The sequence below is a fragment of the Macrotis lagotis genome, chromosome 7 (genome assembly GCF_037893015.1).
Source record: "Macrotis lagotis isolate mMagLag1 chromosome 7, bilby.v1.9.chrom.fasta, whole genome shotgun sequence".
In the NCBI taxonomy this organism is placed as follows: Eukaryota; Metazoa; Chordata; class Mammalia; order Peramelemorphia; family Peramelidae; genus Macrotis; species Macrotis lagotis.
In genome coordinates, this window is record NC_133664.1 from 48,404,999 (window position 1) to 48,431,966 (window position 26,968).

At 36.0% G+C, this 26,968-nt stretch overlaps 1 protein-coding gene across 6 annotated transcripts in view; it reads right to left on the reverse strand.

The window, feature by feature from the left end:
- Positions 1 to 26,968, reverse strand: part of ANKIB1 (ankyrin repeat and IBR domain containing 1) — a 131,666-nt gene that overhangs the window by 27,007 nt on the left and 77,691 nt on the right. For all 6 annotated transcript variants that reach the window (XM_074192829.1, XM_074192826.1, XM_074192828.1 and 3 more), the window contains 4 exons: positions 22,873 to 22,961; positions 16,736 to 16,880; positions 12,114 to 12,280; positions 7,612 to 7,700 (listed from right to left, as the gene is read on the reverse strand). In XM_074192829.1, coding sequence (XP_074048930.1) covers positions 7,612 to 7,700; positions 12,114 to 12,280; positions 16,736 to 16,880; positions 22,873 to 22,961 — 490 coding nt within the window. The remainder of the gene's footprint in view (positions 1 to 7,611; positions 7,701 to 12,113; positions 12,281 to 16,735; positions 16,881 to 22,872; positions 22,962 to 26,968) is intronic.

Sequence of the window (26,968 nt, forward strand, 5' to 3'; positions counted from 1 at the left end):
ATAGTAAAGTACATGCTATTTTTCTTTTTGTGGATGAAGAAATAAATTCAAAGGGCCTCAGTGACAGGTCCCTGGCTGACAACTCAGGATCTCAATTATACAGGTAATCTAACATTCACTGGTACATACTACAAGCCTTCCAGGCCTCCTAAGCCTATGAACTCTAGTTTATAGCCATGCATGTATTTTCATGAAAGACTCTACTTAAAATCCTCGAGGCCTTCTTCTAAGTGTTTCAACATTTTATGGATTCCAATTTAGCATATAATCCACAGTCAAGTCTTCCCTCTCACTACAGGCTGGGCACATTTATCTTTCATTCTACTCCAGTAAAATTCCTCATTGGGGACACTAAAGTCTAGTTACACATTGTAGATTTTTCTCTGTTGCCTTCAAGTTGCCTACCAAGTTTCATTTTTTAGATTTTGGTATACTGTGCGCTTCACAGCTATCAACTATCATTGCAAGAATATTATTAAATGGGTCTTTGTTTTAGGGAAAAGATTTAAGTTATTCAAATCTGGTAGAGCTAGGGCACCTTCATTTGCATTTTTGTTCAGTTTCCTTGATATTCTTGACCACCTGTTGTTCCAAATGAATTTTGTTATTATTTTTTCTAACTTGGTAAAAGTTATTTGGTAGTCTGATTGGCATGGCACTGGATAAGTAATTTAATTTTGGCATAACTGACAATTTTATTATGATTAGCTCAACCTATGAGAAATTGACATTTTTTCTAATTGTTTAGATCTGACTTTATTTGTGTGAGAAGTGCTTTGCACTTGTGTTTCATACAGTTTCTGGCTTTGTCTTGGGAAATAGATTCCCAAGTATTTAATGTTGTCTGCAGTTACTTTAAATGGAAAATTTCTCTTCCTATCTTTTGTTATTGGGCTTTTTTGTTTATATATAGAAATTTTGATGATTTATGTGGGTTTATTTTAGATCCTGCTACTTTGTGGAATTTGTTAATTGTTTCAAAGTAGTTTTTTAAATGATTTCCTTGAGTACACTAAGTATACCATCATATCATCTGGAAAGAATGAAAGCTTTGCTTCCTCACTACCAATTCGGATTCCTTCAATTTCTTTTTCTTCTCTAATTGCTAAAATTAACATTTCTAATACTATATTGAATAGTAATGGTGATAATGGGCATCCTTGCTTTATCCCTGATCTTACTGCAAATGGTCCTACTTTATCCCCATTACATAGAATATTTGTTGATGGCTTTAGACAGATATTGTTTTCATTTTAAGGAAACCTCCATTTATTCCTATACTCTATAGTATTATTCAAAACACTGCACAATATCCCAAATGTAATTTCTCTTAAGATATGTTCTGCTACCACCTCACACCTCTCAGATTGGCCAATAGGACCAGAAAGGATAATGATCATTGTTGGAAGGGTTGTGGGAAATCTGGGACACTATTACACTGTTGGTGGAGCTGTGAACTCATCCAACCTTTCTGGAGAGCTATTTGGAACTACGCCCAAAGGGCAACAAAAATGTGCTTACCCTTTGACCCAGCAATACCACTACTGGCTCTATACCCTGAAGAGATGATGCAAAAGGGTAAAATCATCACTTGTACAAAAATATTCATAGCGGCCCTGTTTGTGGTGACAAAGAATTGGAAATCAAGTAAATGTCTTTCAATTGGGGAATGGCTTAGCAAACTGTGGTATATGTATGTCATGGAACACTACTGTTCTATTAGAAACCAGGAGGGACGGGAATTCAGGGAAGCCTGGAGGGATTTGCATGAACTGATGCTGAGTGAGATGAGCAGAACCAGAACAACACTGTACATCCTAACAGCAACATGGGAGTGATGATCAACCTTGAAGGACTTGCTCATTCCATCAGTGCAACAATCGGGAACAATTTTGGGCTGTCTGCAAAGGAGAGTGCCATCTGTATCCAGATAAAGAGCCGTGGAGTTTGAACAAAGTTCAAGGACTATTCCCTTTAATTTGGAAAAAAAACCCAGATATCTTATTGTTTGATCTTGTTACCTCTTAGACTTCTTGTCTCTTCCTTAAGGATATGATTTCTCTCTCATTACACTCAATTTGGATCAATGTATACCATGGAAACAAAGTGAAGACTGACAGATTGCTTTCCATGGGGGTGGGGTGGGGGAGGGAAGTAAGACTGGGGGGAAAATTATAAAACTCAAATAATATCTTTAATAAAAAAACAATTTAAAATAAAAAAAGATATGTTCTGCTGATGATCAATTCTCAAAGGTATTCATTTAAACCCAAATAACAATCTGAGAAATAGGCATTTTTTCCATGTAATTGTTTTTTCCAGCATGGATAATAAAGCAGAAATTTTTCTGATTATGGATGTCATTTAATGGGCTCTATAGTGTTCTGAGATTTGATGCAACCAGCATATTTATCACCTGCAAAAAGGAGCAACTCAAAGACCTTCCTAATCCTCTATTTGGACTTTGTACCTAGTCAATGAGAATGGCAAATACATTGGTAAACCTTCTGGTCTTAAAAATCAGAGGGTCAAACTGTTATTTCTTGTTACATCTTTCAAGGAAATTTATGAATGTAACATACATGGGAGACACCTTTGTGGAGTTTTTTTAAAATTAGCATTGATTATACTGAATCAAAATTTAAACACACATATTGATATCATGTATTTTTAGATCATCTGATTGCTCTTTGTACGCCACCCTCTACCCACCCCAGAAAGTCACTATTTAAAAAAAAAATATGAAGAGAAGAAAAATTAGCCAAACTTATCAAGACTCCAACATTAAAAATTAATGTTATGTTATTTGCAATATTCCACTCTCATAGATCTCCCATCTCTCTAAAGGGGGTGGGTAGAGTGAGGGCAGGGAGGGAGCTTAATTTTTTTTATCTCTCCTTTGGAGTCAAGCTTGTTCTTATAATTCTTAAATGTTTTCTTGTTCTTACTCTTTCCCTCTAATTGAGAGTCATCTATTGTAACAAAGAATTTTTTAATTTAAAAAAAAAGGTGAGAAAAATAATCATGTAAATTTACTCGCAAAGAATACATGTCATCTATTCCTGGGGACCCCCAGTTTCCCTGGAAAGAAGTTAGAGAAAAGCTTTTATCTTTTATTGCTTCTATGGGGCCAACGTTTATCTTTGTAATTGTGCAACATTTATTTTGAGTCATTCTCTGGGGGTGGTTCTTTACATTTATATTGTTATAGTCACCTGGTATATATTTTTTCCAGTAATATATCTATTATTTTTATGTAAGTCTTTCCATGCTTTTCTTCATTCATCCTTTACTTACAGCATAGAAATATATTATTTCATTCATGTTCCCAAAATTTGTTTAACTATTTCCCAAAGAATGGGCATCTACTTTGTTTCCAGTGTAAATCTTTTCATATATGTGGAGCATTCCTTTTATTCAATCACCTTCTTGGGCTTCAATGTTTAGTACTGGAATTTTGGAGTCAAACTTGCCAATTCCCCAATCTTGGTGTCATCCTTGATTCCTCATGTTCTCTTACTCCTCATATCCCATTGGGTGCCAACTCCTGTCAATTTCGACCTTTGCAACCTCTATTATACATATCTTCCCAATCTCCTGAATACAAACCCACTTTTTGTACACCTTTCTGCTTCTCAAGAGGCAGTGAAGCTGCTACAGTAACTAACAACTTCATGAGGTCATTTTTCCTGCTACTATTAATGCAGTTGGAGGCTGTACTATTAAATTAAAATATTGATTCACACTGAGCTTTTAGTATCCAACATTGAGATCCTTTTTAAAGAATGTCCTATTTTGGACACTTAATTGCCTAGCTGTGTGACTTTGGGCAAGTCACTTAATCCCATTGTCTTAATAAATTAAGAAAAAAAATCTTAAAAAAAAATTTTCCTAGCAATATCTTGCCCCATAGTCTAATTATGAATTTTATTTTTAAAAATCTAAACCAAATGCTTTACATTTATGAATTATATCACTAGATTTCACACATTCTTCTAGTTATAATCTTTCCAAAAATTCCAATTCTGTCAAGTCTCCTAGATTTGAGTCTTGTTAAGTATACTACAATATTATCTAAGTCACTGACCGAACAGAATTGGGCCAAGGACACACTACATATCTTGACAATTCACTAATTTTCAAATACATTTTGTTGAATTTGTTTCTAAGTCTGTTCAACTGCACCATCATTTAGCCCATATCTTTCCAGCTTGTCCACAAGCATATTGTGGAATATTTTGTCAAATTCGATGACGAATCTAGTAATGTCATTTGTAGACCACATCAGTCATGAGCTTTCTATGATGAAATGATTGTCTTGAAGTGACCAATGAGTCCCTTTCTTGGTGCTCATAAACTCTTCATTTGGAAAGTTCTGGAATTTTGGAAGGAATTTAAGTAAAAGTGACCATCCTATAATGCAAATAATCTACCTTTCTCCACCTTTTAAATATTAGAATGTTCCTCAAAATCCATTCCTCCTCATCCTCTACAGTTTTTCTAAGTTCACTAAGAGTCATTACTAAGCAATAGCATCTTCAAGATCTTTACAGTATCCCAGTTTTCCTTTCAGATCTGGTGATTTGAACTGACTGAAAATAGTTGGATATTCTCTTACCTACCAACATATGTCATATATCTCAGGCTGAGATATGTTATTAGCCAACTTTATTCTAGATATCCAAGGCTGAAGATCATTTTCTTTGGTAGAAAAACAAAAGCAAAATAAGAAAATAAGAGTCCTTGACTGTTAGTATTCCTGTTATTATTTTTATGGAACTACAATACTCTTCAGAATTCACTGTTACTTGACCTTTAATTTTACCTTTTAAATATATATATTTTAAAATTTTGTGTTGTTCAAGATTTCTCTATATAGCCAAGTCTATCTTTGAGACAGTTTTCTTTTGCTTTTTTGGTAGGTAGAATCATTGTGCTTATGTCCTTTGTTCTTCTAGTCATTCTGAGAAAACTTGAACCAACCTCTCTCATATAATATAGACAAAGAATAACATTTAGGTACCCCAAAGTTAGCATATCAGTCACATTGTGTAAAGCTTTTCCCTATTCACCACGGTCTCTAGGAAATAAAAGTTTTCTGAAGCGAAGCTGAGGACTTTGTGAGAAATCAAGAAACAGTAACACAAAACTAAAATTATGAAAAACTACAGAAAAATGTGAAATATCTCACTGGAAAAACAACTGACCTGGAAAACAGATCCAAGAGAGGTAATTTAAAAATTACTGTACTACTTGAAAGTAAGGACCCCCCCACCCAAAAGAGAGTCTAGATATCATTTTACAAGAAATTATCCAGGAAAATTGATATCCTAGAAGCAGGGGATAAAATAGAATTTGAAAGAAGGTGTATTATCTCCTTCAAGGGTTTCCAACTTGTTCCTGGGTAATCCTATAATGTCTTGTACAGCATGACTGGTTCTTTTTCTAAAGTGCTTAAAAATCATGTTCTTAAATAATCTTTTATAGAATAAACTGTGTTCTTGTTTTAGAACTAAGCTTTTTACCCTTTCATTTAAATTGATACTTGCTTGTTTCCCTGTGGTATTTCTACTGTTCTCTGTAGTTCCTCACATGATAATAGTCTGCTCTTCATGCATGAAGGTTTATTATTATCCTAAGAAAAAATTTTCCTAGGTTGAATAACTTTGACTTTACTAAATCATCAATTTTCTTTTAATATTCTGAACTTCCCTATTAGGTAATATGTCCTACACTTTTCCGATTCTCCTTAATAGTGAGGAACGAGGCAAAAGAGTTAAATGGTTCTTATTTTTCAGTATCATCCATCAACATTGTCCCACTACCCTACATCCTAGGGTCTATTTTCTCTTTGCCTGACATATATGATTAAAAAGCATTTTGTGCTAGCTTTAGTAATTTTTCAAAGTTTTAGACCATTTAGGCTTCTTGAAAATATTCTTAGAGATCTTTGTCACTTGTTAATTGGTACAAAAGAAAAACAATTTTATATCAAATACTTCAAAGTATTAGTTTATATATAAATAACAATATAAAAATGAAACATGCATTTTTATGTGGCTAAAATTCAGTTGAAAAAGCTTAGAATTTGTCTTTATAGAAATTGGGATAACAAAAAGTAAATATTTTGAACAGCTAACAAACCTAAAATGTAAGGATCTGATGTAACAACTCATCAGAGAATTTTTTGAGGTCTGTGACAATGGGCTGGTGGTGAGAAGAAATAAGCTGGAAAAGAGCCATAATACATGAAGCAAAAAAACCAGACTGGAAATGAAATGGGAAAAATGTTAATTCTGTCTTTTTGAGGGATTATCTTGTCTAGCTGAAAATTTAGTTAGGGGATAATGAGTTTTTATATTTTTTTTCTAAAAACAAATAAAATAAAATAAAAACTACATTGTGTAGAACTAGTGGTGAATATAATCCATCTGGATGTAATTCTTAAAGGGAATACAGTATTGTGAAAGTAATGGAACTTAGGACACTCAAGGACAGGGTAAATATCTGGTTAATTTTCATAATTTCATAATCATATTGCAAGCTTACATACTTGTCTACATTCTTATCATTTAGAAACAAACCTCTCCTTCTTTGGTAATATTTTAGTACTAGAAGTTCTTAAACATTACTGCCTTGATTCCAGTTTTTTTTTTAATCAAGAACATCACCATTTCCTCTATCTGGTCATGGGGAAGGAAAAAGAACAAGCATCTCCTGAGAGGCATCCTTTATGTGCCCCTGTGTTAAGCACTCTACAAATCCTATCTTGTTTGATCCCTACCCACAATGTGGGGAGGTCACTGTGAGTTACCTCAGAATGATCACTTCTGCTTTACTCTTCCCTTTAGTCTATTTCTGCACAGATAGTTATCTGACCACTGCATTATACTAGTCATAAGATTAGTCTGCCTTTTAGTGATTCTTATATGAAGTTGTAGTTACCATCTTACAATAAAATCTTAAACCCCATACTCTTACATTAACATATAGACATGTAAAGACTTAAGTATTGCTTCTAACTCCTCAGTTATTTAGTCCTTCGAATTACCAGACATTTCTTGCACCAGAAGGAGAAATTATTTCTATACCTGAGTTGTCATTGGTAAAAATTTCATATAATTTCCTCTTGTGTTTTACTGAACATCTAACTATAGTTGCTGAAAAGTAGCAAAATTAGTTCACCTAACTCTTACCTTTTGATTATTACTTTCCTAGCTTGAGATAATCAAAGAAAACAGAAAACTTTAAAAGGTTAAGAAAGAGTAAAATAAGTACAAGAGTTAGAAAACCTACTTCTTAATAAAAACAAAATTCCATGTATCCATCAATATTTAACAAAGGAGACTAGGAGAAGCAGGAAACTGGAGTGACAGCATTCTAGGGATTGTAGTCTATACCATGGAATGATGGTTTCTTCCACAATAACTCTTCCCACAATATCTAAATTTAATGTAACCAAAAGCAGGGCAGAGGTGGAAGCCTTATAGTAGCTAGATGACTTATGGAGAATTGATTTTTACAGGGTAAAAACCTTATACAATGTGTAAGGCATCTAACCACCTCACAGCTTCACAGTCAAGTACATAAGTATCTTAAAATTTGGCTTACGTTCTTCAGGTTTCATTTCTGTTATCTTCTGCAGCCAATTTTTCCATATTTGGCAGTCACAAGGCTCATGTGCTTCACCAAGGCACTCCCTGACAGGAAAAATAGAAAGCTATTTAAAAAATGTAAATACTTTTTGCAAAGAGATGAAAGTACTTTATAGTTTTCATATTATCAACATGAAGATAAGGGTATAGGTGAGAATTATTATTCTCATTACAGATGAGGAAATATGTATGGAAAGATTAAAGGGTTCTCCTGAGGCTACAAATTAGCAAAGTAAAAACATCTATGCAGCACTTTAAGGGAAAGTATTTAAGTATTTTATATATATATATATATATATATATATATATATATATATATATATATATATATATATATATACATATATATATATTTATTTGTATATTTATTTAAGTATTTATATACAACTCATTTTATCCCTATGGAGTAGGTTATTTTATTATCACATGCAATTTAAAGATGAGGTTAACTATAGAAGTTGAATGACTTGTCCAGGGTCACATAGTAAGAATCTGCTAGAGACTAGATTTGAACTTATGTCTTTCTTATTCCCAAGTCCAAAAGTCTATTCATTGTGCCAAATCAGTCATTATAGATTACACCCTAGTCCACAGACTAATTCTCAGTCATGAGGATTCCTGAAATCTCCCACAAGAAGTAATGGGGAGGAGCTGAGGTGACTATTAATCCACATCCTCAAAAAAAAAAAATGTCATGTAATACTAATTATTATAAAAGACTCCTTCAGTCCTTACTCTGGAACTCTGGACATTGACAGATGTCATTAGTCCCAATTTATTGATTATTGCTAGCTTAATTAATAAAGTGATTATGCTTGAAAGCCTGTTTCTCAGTTAACTTTGATTTTCAAACATAACAATAATTTGGTTTTCAGAAAAAAAAAGATCCTAATAAATGAGACAGAGAGCACTGAACTAATCCCAATACACTATCCCAGACTGAAAGTAAAATGAAAGAGACTGGCCTTATCCATGGAGATGCAAATTTGATATATTGATTTTGCATATCCCTCACCAAGATTTTCAAATATGGTTTTTAGTTATCACTATCTTTAGAGAATCACTTTTGTTCTTTTGTGGGAACACAAAAAGAAAATCATGCATTTTAATAAAGATGTTATTTACAATTTTCTTTTACATTAAAACTGATTAAATTCCACTTTGAAATAACTATGGTCTATTATACTAAGAAATTTAGGGTTTTTTTTTTGCAATGCAAATGGGGTTAAGTGGCTTGCCCAAGGCCACACAGCTAGGTAATTATTAAGTGTCTGAGGCCGGATTTGAACTCAGTAGTATTCCTGACTCCGGGACCAGTTCTCTATCCACTGCCCCACCTAGCCTCCCTTATACTCAGAAATTTCACGAAAGGTAAACATTTATGTGAAAATAAATACAATAATATCAGGAAATATTGATCAGAGGAAATTTGTTGCAAAATTTCTTTCCTCACTAAATTTTCCCTTCTAACTGTAGGAAAATTGAATTTCCTCAAAAACTTTTTAAATTTTATGTAATTAAAACTGTCCATTTTATCCTTTATGTGGTCATGAATCCTTCTCTTCCCCTATCCATAGATCTATAGAGGTAATTTCTTTCTTGTTTCTTTAATTTGTTTATGATGTGATCTTTTATATACAGTTAATATAACCATTTGGAGCTTATCTTGGGATAAGGTGTGAGGTGGAGATCTGAACATTACTTCTGCCACAATGATGTAGAATTTTCCTAGAAGTTGTGATAAATGAGAATATTTACACAAATAGTTGGGGTGCCTATATGTATGGAAAACTAAGCTACTTTGCTTTATTTGCTTCTGTATCTAATCTGGAGTCACTGACTGATCCTCATTTTTTTTTAAACTAGGGTTAAATTGATTTGTAGTATCATTTAAGATCTGGTAGTGTTAGTCCCTCTTCCTTCCCACTTTTGGCTTTGAGAGTCTTGATCTTTTGTGCTTCTATATGAATTCATTAATTTTTCAAGGTTTTATAAAGTAATACTTTGGTAGTTTGATTGGTATGGAACCAAACGAAGTAAAGTAATTTAGGCACCATTTTAATTTTTGTAATATTGGTTCATTCAATCCATGAGAAATTAATATTGTTCCAATTATTTGTCTATCTTCATTTCCATAAATAGGTGTTTCATAGTCGTATTTATACAGTTCTTGAATCTACCTTAAATGGTGGATTCCCAAATATTTTATACATTCTGTACTTATTTTAAATGGATTCTCTCCCTCTTGGTTTATACTGACATAGAGAAAGGACAAAAAGCTCTTATTTCTAAGATATAAAAGGCACTGATTCAAATATATAAGCGCAAGAGTAATTCCTTCATTGATTGATAAATGGTTAAAAACACATGAAAAGGCAATTCAAATCAAGCTATCTGTAACTATATGAAGAAAATGCATCAATCTGCTAATAATTAGAGATGCAAAATCAAACAGGTGAGGTTCCAAGTCACACCAATCAGATTGAGAAAGCTGATTAAAAAAAAAAGAAATGCAATTTTGGAGGGACTGCACAAAATCAGAAACTGCTGAAAAACCTTCTGGAAAGCAATTTGAAATTTTGTACAAAAATGGTTAAAAAGTACATTTTCTTTAAATAAATTATACCACTATCATGCTTATCTGCAAAAGATATCAATGACATTATATTCATATACTACACTTTTTCCTAACATCTCCTTATCTATTGTTAATTTTTGTTGTTAATTTTTCTGTTTCTTGCTATCACTGAAAGTACTGTAAAAATATTTTTGTACATATAAGGTCTGAAAAGTTAGAATAATATTCTTACCTTACCTAGAAGCTACTAGGTATATAGCGGATAAAGTGCTAGGTCTTAAGTTCAGGAAAATTCATCTTCCTGGCTTCAAATCTGGCCTCAGATACTCACTAACTGTATAACCCAGGGAAAGTCACTTAACTCTTTTTAACCTCAATTTCCTCATCTGTAAAATGAACTAGAGAAGGAAACAGCAAACCACTTCAGCATCTTTGCCAAGAAAACTCCTAATGGGGTCACAAAGGGTAAGTAAGACACAACTGAAATGACCAAACAAACCTCTACTCTAAATAAATGACAAAAACAGGAGGGAACTCTGGGAATTATATGCTTATATTTTCTCCTTAACTCTTTACAGACTCAGAAATCACTTTTCTAGTCTCTTCATTTTTATCATGGTATTTTCCTTCTATTTCTTCCTTTTCTGAACTTAAACCAACTGTGAAAAAGTTTAGATATTGTCAAGGCAGCTAGATGGTGCAGTGGATACAGTACCAGCCTCTCAGAAGAACCTGAGTTCAAATTTAGCTTCAGATACTTAATAATAATTACCTAGCTGTGTGGCCTTGGGCAAGTCACTTAACCCCATAGCCTTGCAAAAACCAGAAAAAAGATTAGATGTTGTCTACCTTTTATATTTTGCAAAATCATAATATGGATCTATCCAATTCCTCTTTATTCTACTCTATATTTGACTAGGAAACATATGAGAGCAAACAACAGTAGCCTTCAGCAATTTCCTTACAAGAGTATTAAAAGTATATACAGTGGCTGGCTAGCTACTCAACATTCACTTCTTTTTTTAATTAAAGACTTTATTTGAGTTTTACAATTTTTCCCCAATCTTACTCCCTCCCCCATCCCCCCACGGAAAGCAATTTGTAGGTCTTTACTATGTTTCCATGTTGTACATTGATCCAAAATGAGTGTGATGAGAGAGAAATCATATCCTTAAGAAACAAAAAGTATACGAGATAAGATCAGACAATAAGATGGTTTTTTTCCCTAAATTAAAGGGAATAGTCCTTGAACTTTGTTCAAACTCCATGGCTCTTTATCTGGATACAGATGGTATTCTCCACTGCAAACAGCCCAAAATTGTCCCTGATTAATTCACTTCTATGATTATGATGATGTGGTTTGCAAAAATCTAGCTCTCTTTTCACACCTTTCAGGTTTCACGTGCTACCTTCTATCAAAGAAGATTGTAACTAAAAGTTGAGGGTTACTTTACAGATCAAAGGCTCATCCATATAAGCCCACAACACTTTAGAAAGGAACAGAGGCAGGAAGAGTGTGTCTAGAAGTTCCTAAGTGAATTTCATTGCCCCTTCTGGAATCTGATAGCAGGAAAACACATAGGGAAACTGAAATCTAGTCATTTGATTTTTGGAGATTCTTTTGGCTGGTAAAATAAACGTTTATTCTTGATATATAACTTAGAAACAAAATTTGGTTAAACACAAAATATATCTTTCTTCTTGTTTTCAGTTCAACAAACATTTATTTAACTTGGTACTTCAAAATTCATAAATGTAAAATGTTCAGAGCTTATTCTAAGTCTTAGGATGTTGTGGCTAGATAAAATTTTATTAAAATCTGTGACAAAATTTATTACTAAATTTGTATACTAAATAGAGAGACTAACGTTTATACTAACCAGCAGAAGAGATGGCCTTTTCCACAATCCACAGCAGGAGCACTCAGCAATGGAAAGCTGAGTGAGTCAGAAGCAGATGTATCTGATCCCTGTTTTGTTAGTCTGACAGCTCTCTCACAGCCTGGTGTAGGACACCATTTAATTGCAGGATTATTTTCAACAAAGGCCTGGGGGAAAGAAAAACAAAAGAAAATTATCATATTTCTAAGAATCGACTCTAAATCTTTAACCATATGGGAATTTATGATAAAAGCAGTCTAATGCAACTTAAATCAGGTCTAGTACCTTTGAAATCCAAATATTATTGCCGGCGCAGCTAGGTGGCAGGCACAGTGGATAGAGCACCGGCCCTGGAGTCAGGAGTACCTGAGTTCAAATCCAACCTCAGAAACTTAATAATTACCTAGCTGTGTGGCCTTGGGCAAGCCACTTAACCCCACTGCCTTGTAAAAACTAAAAAAAAAAAAAAAAAAAAAAAAAAAAATAGTATTGCCAAAGGAAAAAATTGAAATCAACTTACTATGGTTTATGATTTAAACATAAAATTTATATTATTTCTTTTACCAAGAAACTAGTTAGTAATAATAACTATACTTCAGATATAGTTTCATGTGCATGCTTGCCAAATAGAGCTTATCTTTTGAAATATTATTAAAAAGAGCACTTAATTGCGAACACTTGTCCAAATCACTATGTTTTTATAACCAAATAAAAAGTTCACCTAATTTACAAAACAGGATGTATTCTTTTAATGTTCTGTTACTGGTCTGCATGATTTGAACTCAAAATACAGATCAGGTAGATTAACTAGAACAGCATAATAGTTGTTCAAATGTATATATAAAGCCCTAAAGTTAACAAAGTTAACATGACAACCTTATGTCAACATATAGCGTAAATATTATTCTTACTTTCCAGAGGAGCAAACTAAGGCTAAGAGATTAGAAGTGATTTGTCCAAGATCACTTAATAACAAGCGCTAGAACAATAACTAAATGAGTTTTATGAAAGGTATCTATTCCTTGTTCTTAATCTTAAATCAAACTTCTTCACCACATGACTAATATGGAAATGTTTGGCATGACTGTAAATGTAAAACCTTTATCAGATTGCTTTCTATCTTGAGAAGGGAGGAAGGGGAAAAATTTCAAACTCAAAAATCTTACATTATTAACTGAAAAAACCCCCCGAAAATATTATTCTGAGATCTGAAAGTAGCCCTTTTTAGGGCCTAGAGCTAATGACAAGAAATGTGGTCAAAAGATAATGGATTCTTGGGACCTTCTGCTTCTGTAATACAAGTAAGCAGCATAGTTTTTAGATATCTAAAAATGGAACTCTATTAGTAGTGATAAAGCTCATCTCCAGTCTATCCAGTATAATGTCTTGTTTGTAAATGGCTGTTTGTATGTTGTCTCTTTCATCAATTAATAGATTGTAAGCTCCCTGAAGGCAAGGACTGGTTTGACCTTTCTTTGTATGTCCAGTGGCAGTTCCTTAATAAATGCTTGTTGACTTGTCTTGACTTGTATCTCACTTACTCCCATTGCTATCATCACCAGCACATTTCTCCTTTGAGGTCTACTCCATTAAATTTGTTCTACCTGTTTCTAATTCATTTTTTGTAATTGTTAGATAATTCTTTATTTCTCAGAGAATTTATATTCTCATGGTACACAGCTATTATTCTTTATTTATACTTCTGTCCTTTGTCTTTGTGCTTGGAGACTTTGATATACATGTCAATGGCTGTCTGAGAATCCTCCCCACCACCACCTTAGTTCTTCAATCTCCCAAACTCCTATCACCTCTATCTTCACTCTACTTAAGCATTAAAAAGGGAAGAACAGACCCCTGTTTTGACTCTAACAATTCTACCTTGGTGACTTAGAATTCTGAAATTCTTCTCTTTATACATTCGAATTCTCCTAGATTCTTATCCTTTGAGTCTATGCTTTGTCCTTTGAAACTTGTTTTATCTACATACAAATCAGCTAACCTTGAATCCCTCTCTGCCCACTTAATCTTATTTACAATCATGCTTTGTTAGATCATAGGTCCAAGTTACCTCATTTTTAAAAATCAAATCAATTTCTCTCTATATATAGATATAAAAATATATACAAATATAAATATAGATATCTAGATATATCTAGGGGTGTGTGTGTGTGTGTGTGTGTGTGTGTGTGTGTGTGTATGAAAATACGGAGGAAAAAGGATGTGTCCATGCTGAATAGGTTATTAGAAACTATTTTATCTAATCTCATCTGGTCCTTCATTGAACTTCTCAAAAATCTTCAGGGGTCTTCTAATACCCCAGAACAAAATAAGAATTTTTCTGTTTAGCAGTTAAAGTTCTGTACAATATGATTCTTACTTTTCTACTTTTATTTCATTACTCCTAGGCTCTCTCTCAATCAAACTGCAAACATATACTGCCATATAAGATGTTTCTCCTTTTACCATCTTTCATACAATTCTAGCATCCCTGACTTTCTTAAAAAAATATCCTTGGTGCTACCTACTACCATAGTAGATTATAAGGTGTTTTGAGGGCAAGAACTAATCTTTGAATTTACTCCCCCTAACCTGATCCACTGGGCTCCCAGAACAATGTATATAGATGTAAGATGCTTACTTCACAAATAGCTGACATATTTTGTTCAAAATTTCTGAAAACAGTGTTTTTCCTTCTATTAATGACCAGAAAAAACATATATAATAATAAATTATCATTTTAAAGAAGTTGCTGTAAAAAACGCAGCACTTCCAAAATGTGAATAATCTCACATTTGATATTATTTTTTTGTTTTTAGGTTTTTTGCAAGGCAATGGGGTTAAGTGACTTGCCCAAGGTCACACAGATAGGTAATTATTAAGTATCTGAGATCAGATTTGAACTCAGGTACTCCTGACTCCAGGGCTGGTGCTCTATTCACTGAGCCACCTAGCTGCCCCTTATTTTTTTAATTTAAAAAAAATTTGTATTTCTTTAACTATGTAAATGACACATCCTCTAGTAATTTCCCATATATATTAAAATCTCCAAATATAAAGGCAAAGGAAAAAGTGGAGAGAAAGAATAAGAGTCATCCTGAATTTCAGAAATAAAGAATTTGAAAATTTTGCAAAAAAGAATTAAAACAGGTAGAACCATGTTGTTGGAGTACATCAAAAAGGAGAAATTACTAAGTGATGGTGGCCAAGGAAGTAATGTTTATTTTATATTTCATTCATATATTTGCATATTCAGTAACTTGTACAAAATAAGATTCATAATAAAAGTTTAAGAAATTGATTAAAATGGGAGAATGGATGGATGGTGATCTCCTTAAGGAGTTCACTGATTACATCACAGATCTAGTTTCTACATGAATCTTTCACACAATTGATCAAGGGAAATTTCTAAGTTCCTGGTCTATTTACCATCCCACACTGTCGAAGAATGACCCCCTTCATTCCTCTAGGTCCAAATACAAACTCCTCTGTCGACCATTTAAAGTCCTTTGTCATTCAGCTCCAGGGGCCCTTCTAGGCTTGGCCCACATCGCCACCTTTCACATACTTGATTGTGCTACCCAACACATCTCCACTGCCATGCTTAGTACCTTTTCTCACATCGCCCTCACTTCAAATTACAATCCAAGTCCCTTCCCCATGCCCCACTCCTCCTTTTCATTGTTTTGTATTTCCTACAGAACTTCACCTGACAGAAGACAAGGGACTTGAGGGCAGTGCCTGGCAGAAAGAGGTACTTAATAAAGGTTTGCTGATTTAGCCTGATATGTGCACCCCAAGGTACTCCATGGAGTCTTGACTGAGTGATTTTTAAAAGAGATGACATGGCCAACAGTGTGAACCTATATAGCCACCAACACTCATCTGGGGATGCATGAAGAGAACAAGAGTCCAGAACAAGGCACACTGGCCATGGCAGGAAGCCTGTGTTAATTAGCAGATACACACTGTCAGAAGGACCAGAATGAGCTGGAGATCAGCTAGAAAGTGATTCTCAAGATTCTGCCATTTGAGGATTGTCTCAGAGCTCCAGGAGGCTGAGCACACCAACTAGGATAATTCTTCAGACTTTCCCATGAGAAGCCCCTCTTAGCTTGACTCTTAGAACACTGTGCTCTGGACAAGGAGAAGTTGCTCACCAGGATGATGACTTCTCAACTCCTATTCAGTTGTCTCTCTCCTCTGACTGAAGGACTAGTGGATGAAGGACTAGATTCCTCCTCAAATCTTTCTTAATACAGGGTTCCTACCTTCCAGGGACTTCCACTTTCCATCAGTAGTTTCAATTCCATAAAACCCCAGGCCCCCTGCTGAGGACCCTCAGAGGTTTCTCTCTCCACTCAACCCTAGCCTCAATCCCTTTTAACTTCCTTTTGTGGGTTATATTGTCCTCCACTGAACTCTAAGCTCCTGGAGAGCAGGGACTATCTTTTATTTTCTGATCTATATCCCCGGCACTTATCACAGTACTTTTTACACAGAATCTATACATCAGAGGTATGACTGCTAACAGGTGTGAAAGTAGAAAGACTGTCTAGATGATTTGAAATTAATATAATGAAGTCAAACTCATGTTTGAAGAGTAGATAAATATATTAATTTACCTTAATATCGAACTGTAGGTATCGTTTATCCATCTCCTTGGAAACCACACTTTCGATAACATCAACTGGGACCAGCTGGAAACAGTCATAGGCTGGGCAGAAAATGTTATGGGCTTCACCTTCTTGAATTTTCAGATTCAAAAACCTATCAGTGATGAATTAATTATTGTAAAAAAAAAGAAACTGAAGAAAAGAATTGGAAATTAGTTTTATAAAAAGGTTGCTTTGGGAGGCACATGCTGTCACTTTTTCTTTACAGCAAATAATGCAACAGTAGCAGGCATAAAAAGAATTATGATATATGAATTGCAGAATATTAGGTAAAATACAAAAATAGATAATCATATTCTAATATTCTATACTTAAGTGTCTCCATTTTATAAAGAGATGAATGACTTTTAAAAACAAATTCTAAAGAATCACATTATAGTTGGATTGCCAATACTTCAATGGAAAATTGAAAGTTAATCCAAAATCTTTACTGACTCCTGTTTAAAATTATTCATTAACTTAGTTCTCTTGGCTAATATGCCCAAAGGGCATACTTTAAGGTAGACAATACAAATTTCAGTGCTTCTGAGCTGGACTAAAAGTTTGCTTTTAGTCCAAGGCACTTTTGTGATTCTGCATGGTGGCAATGGAGTATGTACAAGGAGCCAATGTCCTTGCAGCCACAAAGGCAGGGATACTGATGGTCCTTACTGTAAAATGTGTTAGCACTTGTAACAGTTTGATGAACATTTACTGATGGATTACTCTTCTATATGAGTTCAGGAAGGATAAACATTCTTCACTTTCTCCTGTGCAGAAGTATAGCAATGAGTAAGGTCAATAAAATTAGCAGAAGGTTTTCCAGTTTTCAAGTTTGCATATAGTGGTAAGATAGGTCTGAAGGACTCTTTATGTCACCCTTAACATGTCTCCTAAAATATATATATTGCCACAATCTTTGCTGGGTTAGTTTTCTGGGCATGAATAAGATGGGGCTAGTTCAGCATCTAAATTTCCTCTAAGGCATGAAGGTTCCCTTAGAATTTGATCTTGAGTAATGCAGAACTAAATATGGTTCAGGAAATTTTTATGATGAATTATGCCTTAGCTTGCTATTTAGATCATTCAAAGAGGACCAATGACATTATGATGGTGGGGTCAAGGTTACATTATATTTGACTATGACTTGATCTGTCCATTATGAACTTGGAAGAATCTACCACAGGCAATGAGATTCTGCCTAGAACAAAATACCCTCTGTGAGATGGACATGTGCTACCTAAGTCCTGTATTAAATCTTCCATTTAATAATTAATATCAAATTCTTCAGAGACACCTTGAGAGTGTCCTTGAACAAATTCTTCTGGCTTCTGGGTAAAGATCTGTTTGTAAAATGAATGTCTTTTAGGTTTGGCATTTGTGCTACACAGAACTGCACTTTCTGAAGAAGAGTTGAATGCGTAGCAGGTCAGCTTGAGAGAGGACCTCAGTGTCTTTTAACCTGCCAGGAGATCTTCAGAATCTTCCCAAGACAATTCAAATGGAAGTGGTTCAATTTTCTGGCATGGTGTTAGTAGACTATGCAGGTTTCACCAGAATGTAGCAGAGGTCAGCACAATGGCTCTGTAAACTTTCAGTTTGATGGGCTGTCTAATACCTGATCTCTCCTAGACTTCCTTTTGGAGCCTTCAAAACACCGTGCTAGCTTTGGCAATGCTTGTGTCAATCTCATCATTTATCCCTGGAAAATATAATGCTAAGTGATGTAGTGGGCAGAGCATCAGGTCTGGAGTCAGGAGGACCTGAGTTCAAATCCAGCCTCAGATACTTGACACTTCCTAGCTGTGTGACCTTGGGCAAGTCACTTAACACTGATTGCCTCACATCCAAGGACATCTCCAATTATTATGATCCATAACTGGCCACTGGACCCAGATGGCTCTGGAGGAGAAACAAAAGGCTGGTGACTTAGCACAGCTGCCCCTCACTAAAATGCAATTCACATGCATGTCATCGTATCACCTCGCTGAGATCAAGGTCTTCTTCATGAATGAAGGACAAACAGCAACTTCCAGGGTTAAGTGAACTTATCTGGACCATTCAAAATTCCTACATTGTTGTAGCCCAGCAGATGGAGAACCTCAGTTTTCTTGGCACTGATCGTTGGGTCAAACATTAGCACAAGTAACAAAGAATCGATCCATCCTTGGAAGCAGCTTGGTTTACAAGATTCCATGTACCATTGGTACATGGAATGTGAACACATACAATGTGAAATCCAACAGACTTGAAAACCAAATGAAGGTTGTTTTACTAAACTCAGAGCGGAATATACATTTTTCTGGAATGGTTGCTATGATGAGTAGTTCTATGAAACTGGGGTAGGTTTGCAATCAAAACTGATCTAGTCAACAAGCTTATGTACCTTCCAAAAGAGTGAACAAAAGGGTTAGAATAATGCTAATGCCATATGTAGGAAGGTGCCAATAACCATCATCAGTGTGTATGCTGTCACCATGGTGAATCCTGATAAGATCAAAGAAAAATTTCAGGAAGACTTGGAGACCCTCAGTCAATGTGCTGAAAGGGGTCAATCTTGCAATTCTGGGTTGGGGCAATTAATACCAGAAAAGGCCCAGACTATCAAGGAGTCTTTTTTTTTTTTGCAGGGCAATGTGATTAAGTGTCTTGCTCAAGGCACACAGCTAGGAAATTATTAAGTGTCTGAGGCTGGATTTGAACTCAGATTCTCCTGACTCCAGGGCCAGTGCTCTATCCACTGTGCCACAGAGCTGCCCCCTAACAGGGAGTCTTTGTGAGAGAACAATAACAATTCACTTACTAAGAAAGACTTGTGTATCACACAACCTTCTCCTCATCAACTCTGTCATGTATACACTGTTGAAGCAATTTAATATATCCTATCATTGTATGGAGAAGAGATGCATAGGATGAGAGAGTGCTAGACTAATCAGAAACCCTCTCCATGCTGAATAATCACAAAGCAGCAGGCTCAAGGCAAAAGTCAACACTAACAGATTGCAACATTTCTCCATCATTGACAGATCAGAGCATTTGTCCTTGCATGAACAGATTAGAACATTCTCTTTACATGAACAGAATAGAGCACTTCTTGCATGAACAGATCAGAACACTTCATCATTGACAGATTAGAGTGTGTCTCTTTACACAAATAGATTAGAGCATTTCTCATTACATGAACAGATCAGAGCACTTCTCCTTGCATGAACAAATTGGAGCATTTCTTCACTGACAGATTAGAGTGCTTCTCCTCACACGAACAGATCAGAACACTGCATCACTGACAGATTAGAGCACTTCTTGCATGAACAGATCAGAGCGTTTCTCTTTACATGAATAGATCAGAACACTTCATCACTGACATATTCGAGCACTTCTCCTTGCATGAAGAGATCAGAGCACTTCTTACATGAACAGTGTCAGAATACTGCATCATTGACAAACTAGAGCACTTCTCCTTCCACGATCAGTTTGTTGTTCAACTAGTGGGAAATTTGAGTCAGTACAGTGGGCTGCTTTCAGAAACTCAAGTGTCCAGCATTGCCTTTGCTCATGTGGGTCAGAACACTCACAAATATCAGAATTGATTTGAGAAAGATGGTAGAGGGAAAATTCAGAAGCTGTTAAATGAAAAAAAAATAAACAAACACAAAAACCAAACACATACAAAAAAACCCCACAGCATTTATCTGAAGGACAGTTGATTAGTCTCTAAGAAAGGCAACATTCAATTTCATCAAAAGTAAATTGCAGGGGCAGCTAGGTGGCGCAGTAGACAGAGCACCGGCCTTGGAGTCAGGAGTAGCTGAGTTCAAACCCGGCCTCAGACACTTAATAATTACCTAGCTATGTGACCTTGGGCAAGTCACTTAACCCCATTGCCTTGCAAAAACTAAAAAAACAAATAAACAAAAAAAGTAAATTGCAGGGGCAGCTAGGTAGTGCAGTGCATAGAGCATTGGCCCTGGAGTCAGGAGAACCTGAGTTCAAATCTGACCCTGGACACTTAATTATTACTTAGCTGTGTGACATCGGGGAAGTCACTTACCCCATTGACTAGCAAACAAACAAACCCAAAAGTAAATTGCAAGGGAATTTTAGAGAGATGCAGATCCAAAGTGCTTCTATATGCCCTGAACAGAGCCAAAGATCTCTGGTATATATCTCAAACACTTAGCATTAATAGAGCCACATTGATCAGGGATAAGAACATGATCCTAGAGAGATGGTCTGCATACGTGAGTTCTAAACAGTCTATAATTAAGAATGCTGAAGACATTGACTGTATACCTCAGGTTGAAGTAAATTCCTCTCTAACTATACTTCCAACTGAAGAAGAGGTATTGAATGACATCAGGCTTCTTTTGTGTGGCAAAGCACCTGATGCTGATGCCATCCCAGCAGAGATGCACAAGGTAGGAGAGGCACTCACACAGAAGCTGACACTATTCATAGGTTCACTGTCATTCATCTGAGGAATTAACTCAAAACCCAATTCAAGTCTGGAACATTTCTATGCACAAAAATACTTTGAACTGCTGAAAATCTTAACAAAAAAACAAGACCAATTTCTTGGGATGAAGAAGTAGGCTGATTTATGAGGAGATTCATCTCATAGCATTTATTGCTTTTTTTAGCAACCACTTAAGGCAGAAGTCATAACAACTACCACTTAACAGTTTGAGGAATATTTTCTAATATGTCTTTCACTGAAATGACCTTAATTTAAATATGAGGAACCAATTATAAATATTTGTAAAATAATAGGCTTTGGTAAAAATATCATGATAGGACCAGAAAGGACAATGATCAATGTTGGAAGGGATGAGGGAAATCTGGGACACTGTTACATTGTTGGTGGAACTGTGAACTCATCCAACCATTCTGGAGAACAATTTGGAATTGTGCCCAAAGGACAACAAAAATGTGTATAATCTTTGATCCAGCAATACAACTACTGGGTCTATACCCTGAAGAGATCATGGAAAAAGAGTAAAAACATCACTTGTACAAAAATATTCATAGCAGCCCTGTTTGTGGCAGCAAAAATGAAAAATACTCTTTTGTTCTCAATACTTTATATTTTGTGATCAGCTACTATCCCTAGACTTTGTTTTCTTCACTCCTCTTTAACTGTCATGCTTCCCTCTTTTGAATACTCAATCTTTGTTCTGATCTATCTTTCAATATTATTTTTCTCCCATTATATAAAAATTTTCAGTCACTAAGACAAATCAAGAATAGTATGAATGATAAATGACTTTAAATCAAATATATAATTGGCATTTTGTAAAAAGAGAAAAGTTTACAAACTCATTTCCAACTTTACAATGTTTTTACCTTACTCTTAAGATACTCTGCCAGAGAAAGATTCCTTTCTGAATCTCAATCACCTCAAATCTCAAGATCCTTTCCATTCTTATCTCTCCACCTCTTTTTCCATCTGTATTAGTTTCATCCTTTCCTTCTGCTTTCAAAACTTTTTCCGCCAGCTGTACTTTGCTTTTCTGTTTCCACTGTCTTTTTTTTTCCTTAGGTTTTTGCAAGGCAAACGGGGTTAAGTGGCTTGCCCAAGGCCACACAGCTAGGTAATTATTAAGTGTCTGAAACCGGATTTGAACCCAGGTACTCCTGATTCCAAGGCCAGTGCTTTATCCACTACGCCACCTAGCTGCCCTTACACTGTCTTTATTAACTTGCACCTGAACTACTTCATAGTATAAGTGATCTCTTTCTAACACATATAATATTTTCTATTAAGAGCAAGGAGCTGAACCTGAGATGTCTCCTATATAAGAAACTAGTGGTTGAAAAAACCTTAACTTCTTTGAGAACACACTTTTTCCTTTAAAATGTTTCCATTCAGGCAAAACACTTCAAAGTATCTTCCACATATTCAAATATAACAAAATACTAAGAGACTTAAAAAATGCATAATGAAGTAAAACAAAAATTTTCATCTCTGATAAGAATTAAAATTATCAAGAATTTCAGTATAATTATCATGCTTGCAAAAAAAGGCTTTAACCTTTTAAATGCAAGGAACTTTATAATTAAAGTGGGAATTATTTGTTAAGAAAAAATTAAGTTACATATATACTCACGCTTCCCAACATGCTCGACAAAAGTCATGCCCACATGGCATATCCACTGGGTCTTCAAACACAGAAATATTGCACATACAAATGTCACACTGCAGAATAAGTAAAAAATACAATATAGAAAAACCTTAATTTAGTGTAATCAAGCTAAAAATACCATGTATGATTGTCATTAATGGAATCAAAAAACAATAACAATAATAACAATTTTTATATGGTGCTTTATGGTTTGCAATGTATATGTGTAGCTGTGGTGCTATTTCAATCTAAAAACAATTCTGTTAAGTAATTGGTAAGTAGACCCATTTAATGGAAGAGGAAACAGGCAGTGAAAGCAGAAGTGACTTTAGGTCTAGATTCATAAGGACTGGAAGTATCTTAGGTAGGATATAAATATAGTTCTCCCTGACACCAGCACTACTTCATTTGTTAACACTATGTGTTAGTCACTTAGAGGGATATGTAATGAAATGATGAGCTACTTTGGAAGCAATGCGCTCTCCCCAACAACGTCAAGCAACTTACTGCTTAGATAGTTACAAAAAAAAAATTTAAATTTCATTAATTCATTACATACACAAAACCTATACATTAGGAAAAGGAATCATGCAAATTAAAAAATGAGATGCATTTAAAAAAAGTCAGAGTGCCTTACAAAAAGATAACCATGGGGCAGAGCCAAGATGGCAACAAAAGCAGATTCTGTCTTGGGCGCTTTCTCATAAAACTTCGAAACTAAGGACTCTTAACTAAATTTTTGAGCAACAGAACCCACAGTGGGACCCAGTGAGGCAGTTCTCCTACTCAAGGTAACCTGGAAAAGAGCAGAAAGGCTCTGCTCCCCGGGGTTGGAGGGGCGGCCTGCCAGAACGAAAGAACTTCAGCCTCCTGGAGGCAGCCCCAGGGTGCTGGGAGCCATGGCTCACAGCAGCGGGGAGTCTCCTGAGCTGCACCCCGGGGAGCACCGGGTACAAAGTGGGGGAACAGCTGGGGACCTCTGCCAGAGCGAGCATGTGGAGCCCAGCCCTCAGGGCACACAGCAAGCAGCATGACCACAGCAGCCCAGATCCAGAAAACAGAAGCAGGCAGAGCTGGTAAGCAGGAGCCCCCAGGGCATGAGCCCATTGAACCTAGTGAGGGGAGTGAAGAGAAACTGCGAGCTCTGTCCTCTGCCCCTGGAACAGGACTCTGGGGCTCTGACCACATTCAGACCCTGATCGCAGTCTAGGCCCCCCCATAGAACAGCAGGGCCCCCCTCACCTCAGCCCCGTGGCAGAAGGGGGCGCTTATGGTCATTCACAGACCAGGAGGGAGGATAGAGCCTCACACACTGAGATCCTTGTGGGAGTGTCCCAAAAACTCAGGAAGCACCCCCAAAACAGGCTAAGGCTGGGAAAATGAGCAAGCAGAAAAACAAGAGGAACACCATTGAGAAATACATTATCTATGATCCCAAGGATGGATATACTCAGTCTGAATATGAGGAAGCAGAAGCTCCTGCATCTAAAGACTCCAAGAAAAACAGAAATTGGACTTAGGCTATGACAGAGCTCAAAAAAAGACTTTGAGGAAAACAAATCCTTCAGACAAACAATAGAACTCAGGAAGACTGATGAATTTACAAGAAATCAGGACTCAATACTTCAAAACCAAAAGAATGAAAAATTAGAAGAAAATGTAAAACATCTCACTGAAAAAACAACTTATATGGAAAACAGATTTAGGAAAGATAATTTAAAAATTATTGGAATACCTGAAAGTCATGATCAGGAAAAGAGCCTTGACACCATTTCTAAAGAATTACTACAGGAAAATTGCCCTGGATATTCTAGAAGCAGAGGGCAAAATAGAAATGGAGAGAATCCACCGATCCCCCCGAGAAAGAGATCCCCAAAAAACCAACCCCTAGGAATATTATAGCTAAGTTCCAGAACTCCCAAGTCAAAGAGAAAATATTACAAGCAGCCAGAAGGACACAGTTCAAATATCATGGAGCTGCAGTCAGGATCACACAGGACTTAGCAGCAACTACATTGGAAGTTCATAGGGCTTGGAATATAATATACCAGAAGGCAAAAGAGCTTAGAATGCAGCTGAGAATGAACTACCCAGCAAGGCTGAATGTCCTCTTCCAGGGAAAAAGATGGACTTTCAATGAACCAGGGGAATTTCAAATGTTCCTGTTAGAATGGCCAGAGCTGAACAGAATGTTTGATCTTCAGACACAGGACTCAGATGAAGCATAGAGATTGGAGAAGGGGAAAATATGAGGGACTTAATGATAATGAACTGCATGTATTCCTGTATAGAAAAATGACACTGATAATACTCCTATGAACCTTCTCAATTAACAGAGCAGGTAGAAGGAGCTTTTATAGATGAAGCACAGGAGAAATCTGAATTTGAAGATAAAATATTGTCTAAAAATCAAGTCAATAGAAAAAAGGGAAATGTAATGGGAGAAAGAAAAAGGAGAGGGGGAACAGGCCAAGATATTTCATATAATAAGATTTTTCTTTATTACAATGAGTTATTGCAATGATATGGAAGGGGGGAAGCCAAAGGGGAATGAGGGAATCTTCACTCTCATCAGAGGTGGCTCGGAGAGGAAACAGCATATATACTCAATGGGGTATAGGCATCTGTAGCAAGAAGAAAAGGGGGAGGGGCAGGGGGAAGGGGGGAGATGTGAATAAAGGAGGAGAGGATAGACCATGGGGGGAGAGTGGTCAGATATAACACATTTTCTTTTTTACTTCTTGCAAGGGGCTGGGACTGGATGGCCTGTCTGGGACTATAGGGCTGGGTGAATGCTGGGCCTAAGGGGTGGTATGTGGGCTGGGGACCTCTTGGCCCCAGAACAAGGGATCTGTCTGCTGCGCCACTCAGCTACGCTACAGCAGAGTCAGAGTGAAAGGAGAGAGAAAATACAGTACATGGTAGTGGAGAAATAAGAAAGGAGGGAGTTGTGATCAGTAATGGCAACGTTGGAAAAATATGGAAGTAACTTTTGTGATGGACTTATCATAAAGAATGCGATCCTGGGGCGGCTAGGTGGCGCAATGGATAAAGCACCAGCCCTGGAGTCAGCAATACCTGGGTTCAAATCCAGTTTCAGACACTTAATAATTACCTAGCTGTGTGGCCTTGGGCAAGCTACTTAACCCCATTTGCCTTACAAAAACCTAAAAAAAAATGTGATCCACCCAACAGAGTTGGTGGTGTTGGAACACAGACTGAAACACATTTTATATTATTATTATTATTATTATTATTATTATTATTTGGGGGGGTGCAGGGCAAATGGGGCTGGGTGGCCTCCCTTGGGGCCACATAGCAGGGTGATCATTGGGTGTCTGAGGCCAGATTCATATCTGGGTGCTCCTGGCTCAAGGGCAAGGGCTAGTGCTCCGTCCACCACCCAGCCACCCCTACTATTATTATTTATTTTATGTCTTTTTTTTTCTTTTTTTTTGGTTTATGCAGGGCAGTGGAGTTGGGATGGCTTGTATGTCACAAAGCTGTGTGATTGTTGGGGGTACGAGGCTGGATATGGGCTCGCGTGCTCCTGGCTCCAGGGCTGGTGCTTCCTCCACTGTGCCACCTAGCCATACTTAAAATTATTACTATTATTTTTTTTCTCTCCCCTTTATTGCTCAAGTGAGACTATATTTTTTGGGGGAGGGGGTATTTTGTTTACTCTTAAACAAGAATATTTTATTAATGTATAAAAAACATTGTTTGTACAAAATGAGAATAAATAAATATTAAATTAGAAAAAAACAACAAAAAGATAACCACACTTCATTCTACTTCCACCCATGCTGTGTCTTGAAAAAAGAGTTTTTTTCTCTTGGTATTTTTTCAATCGATGATTAAGTTACTGAGTATAAATATTTCATAGAGATAAAGGAAGAATGAACTTGGTGAAATAATACTTTCAGAGCTACTTGTCTTATATAAAATGAAGAGCTTTCTTCAGTTGTGTACCACACTATACTGACAGACAGATGATGGTATTACAGTGTTTGAATAAGTAAATGATGATGATGATGATGATGACGATGATGTTTGTCCTTCCTTCTTGAAGAAGATCATA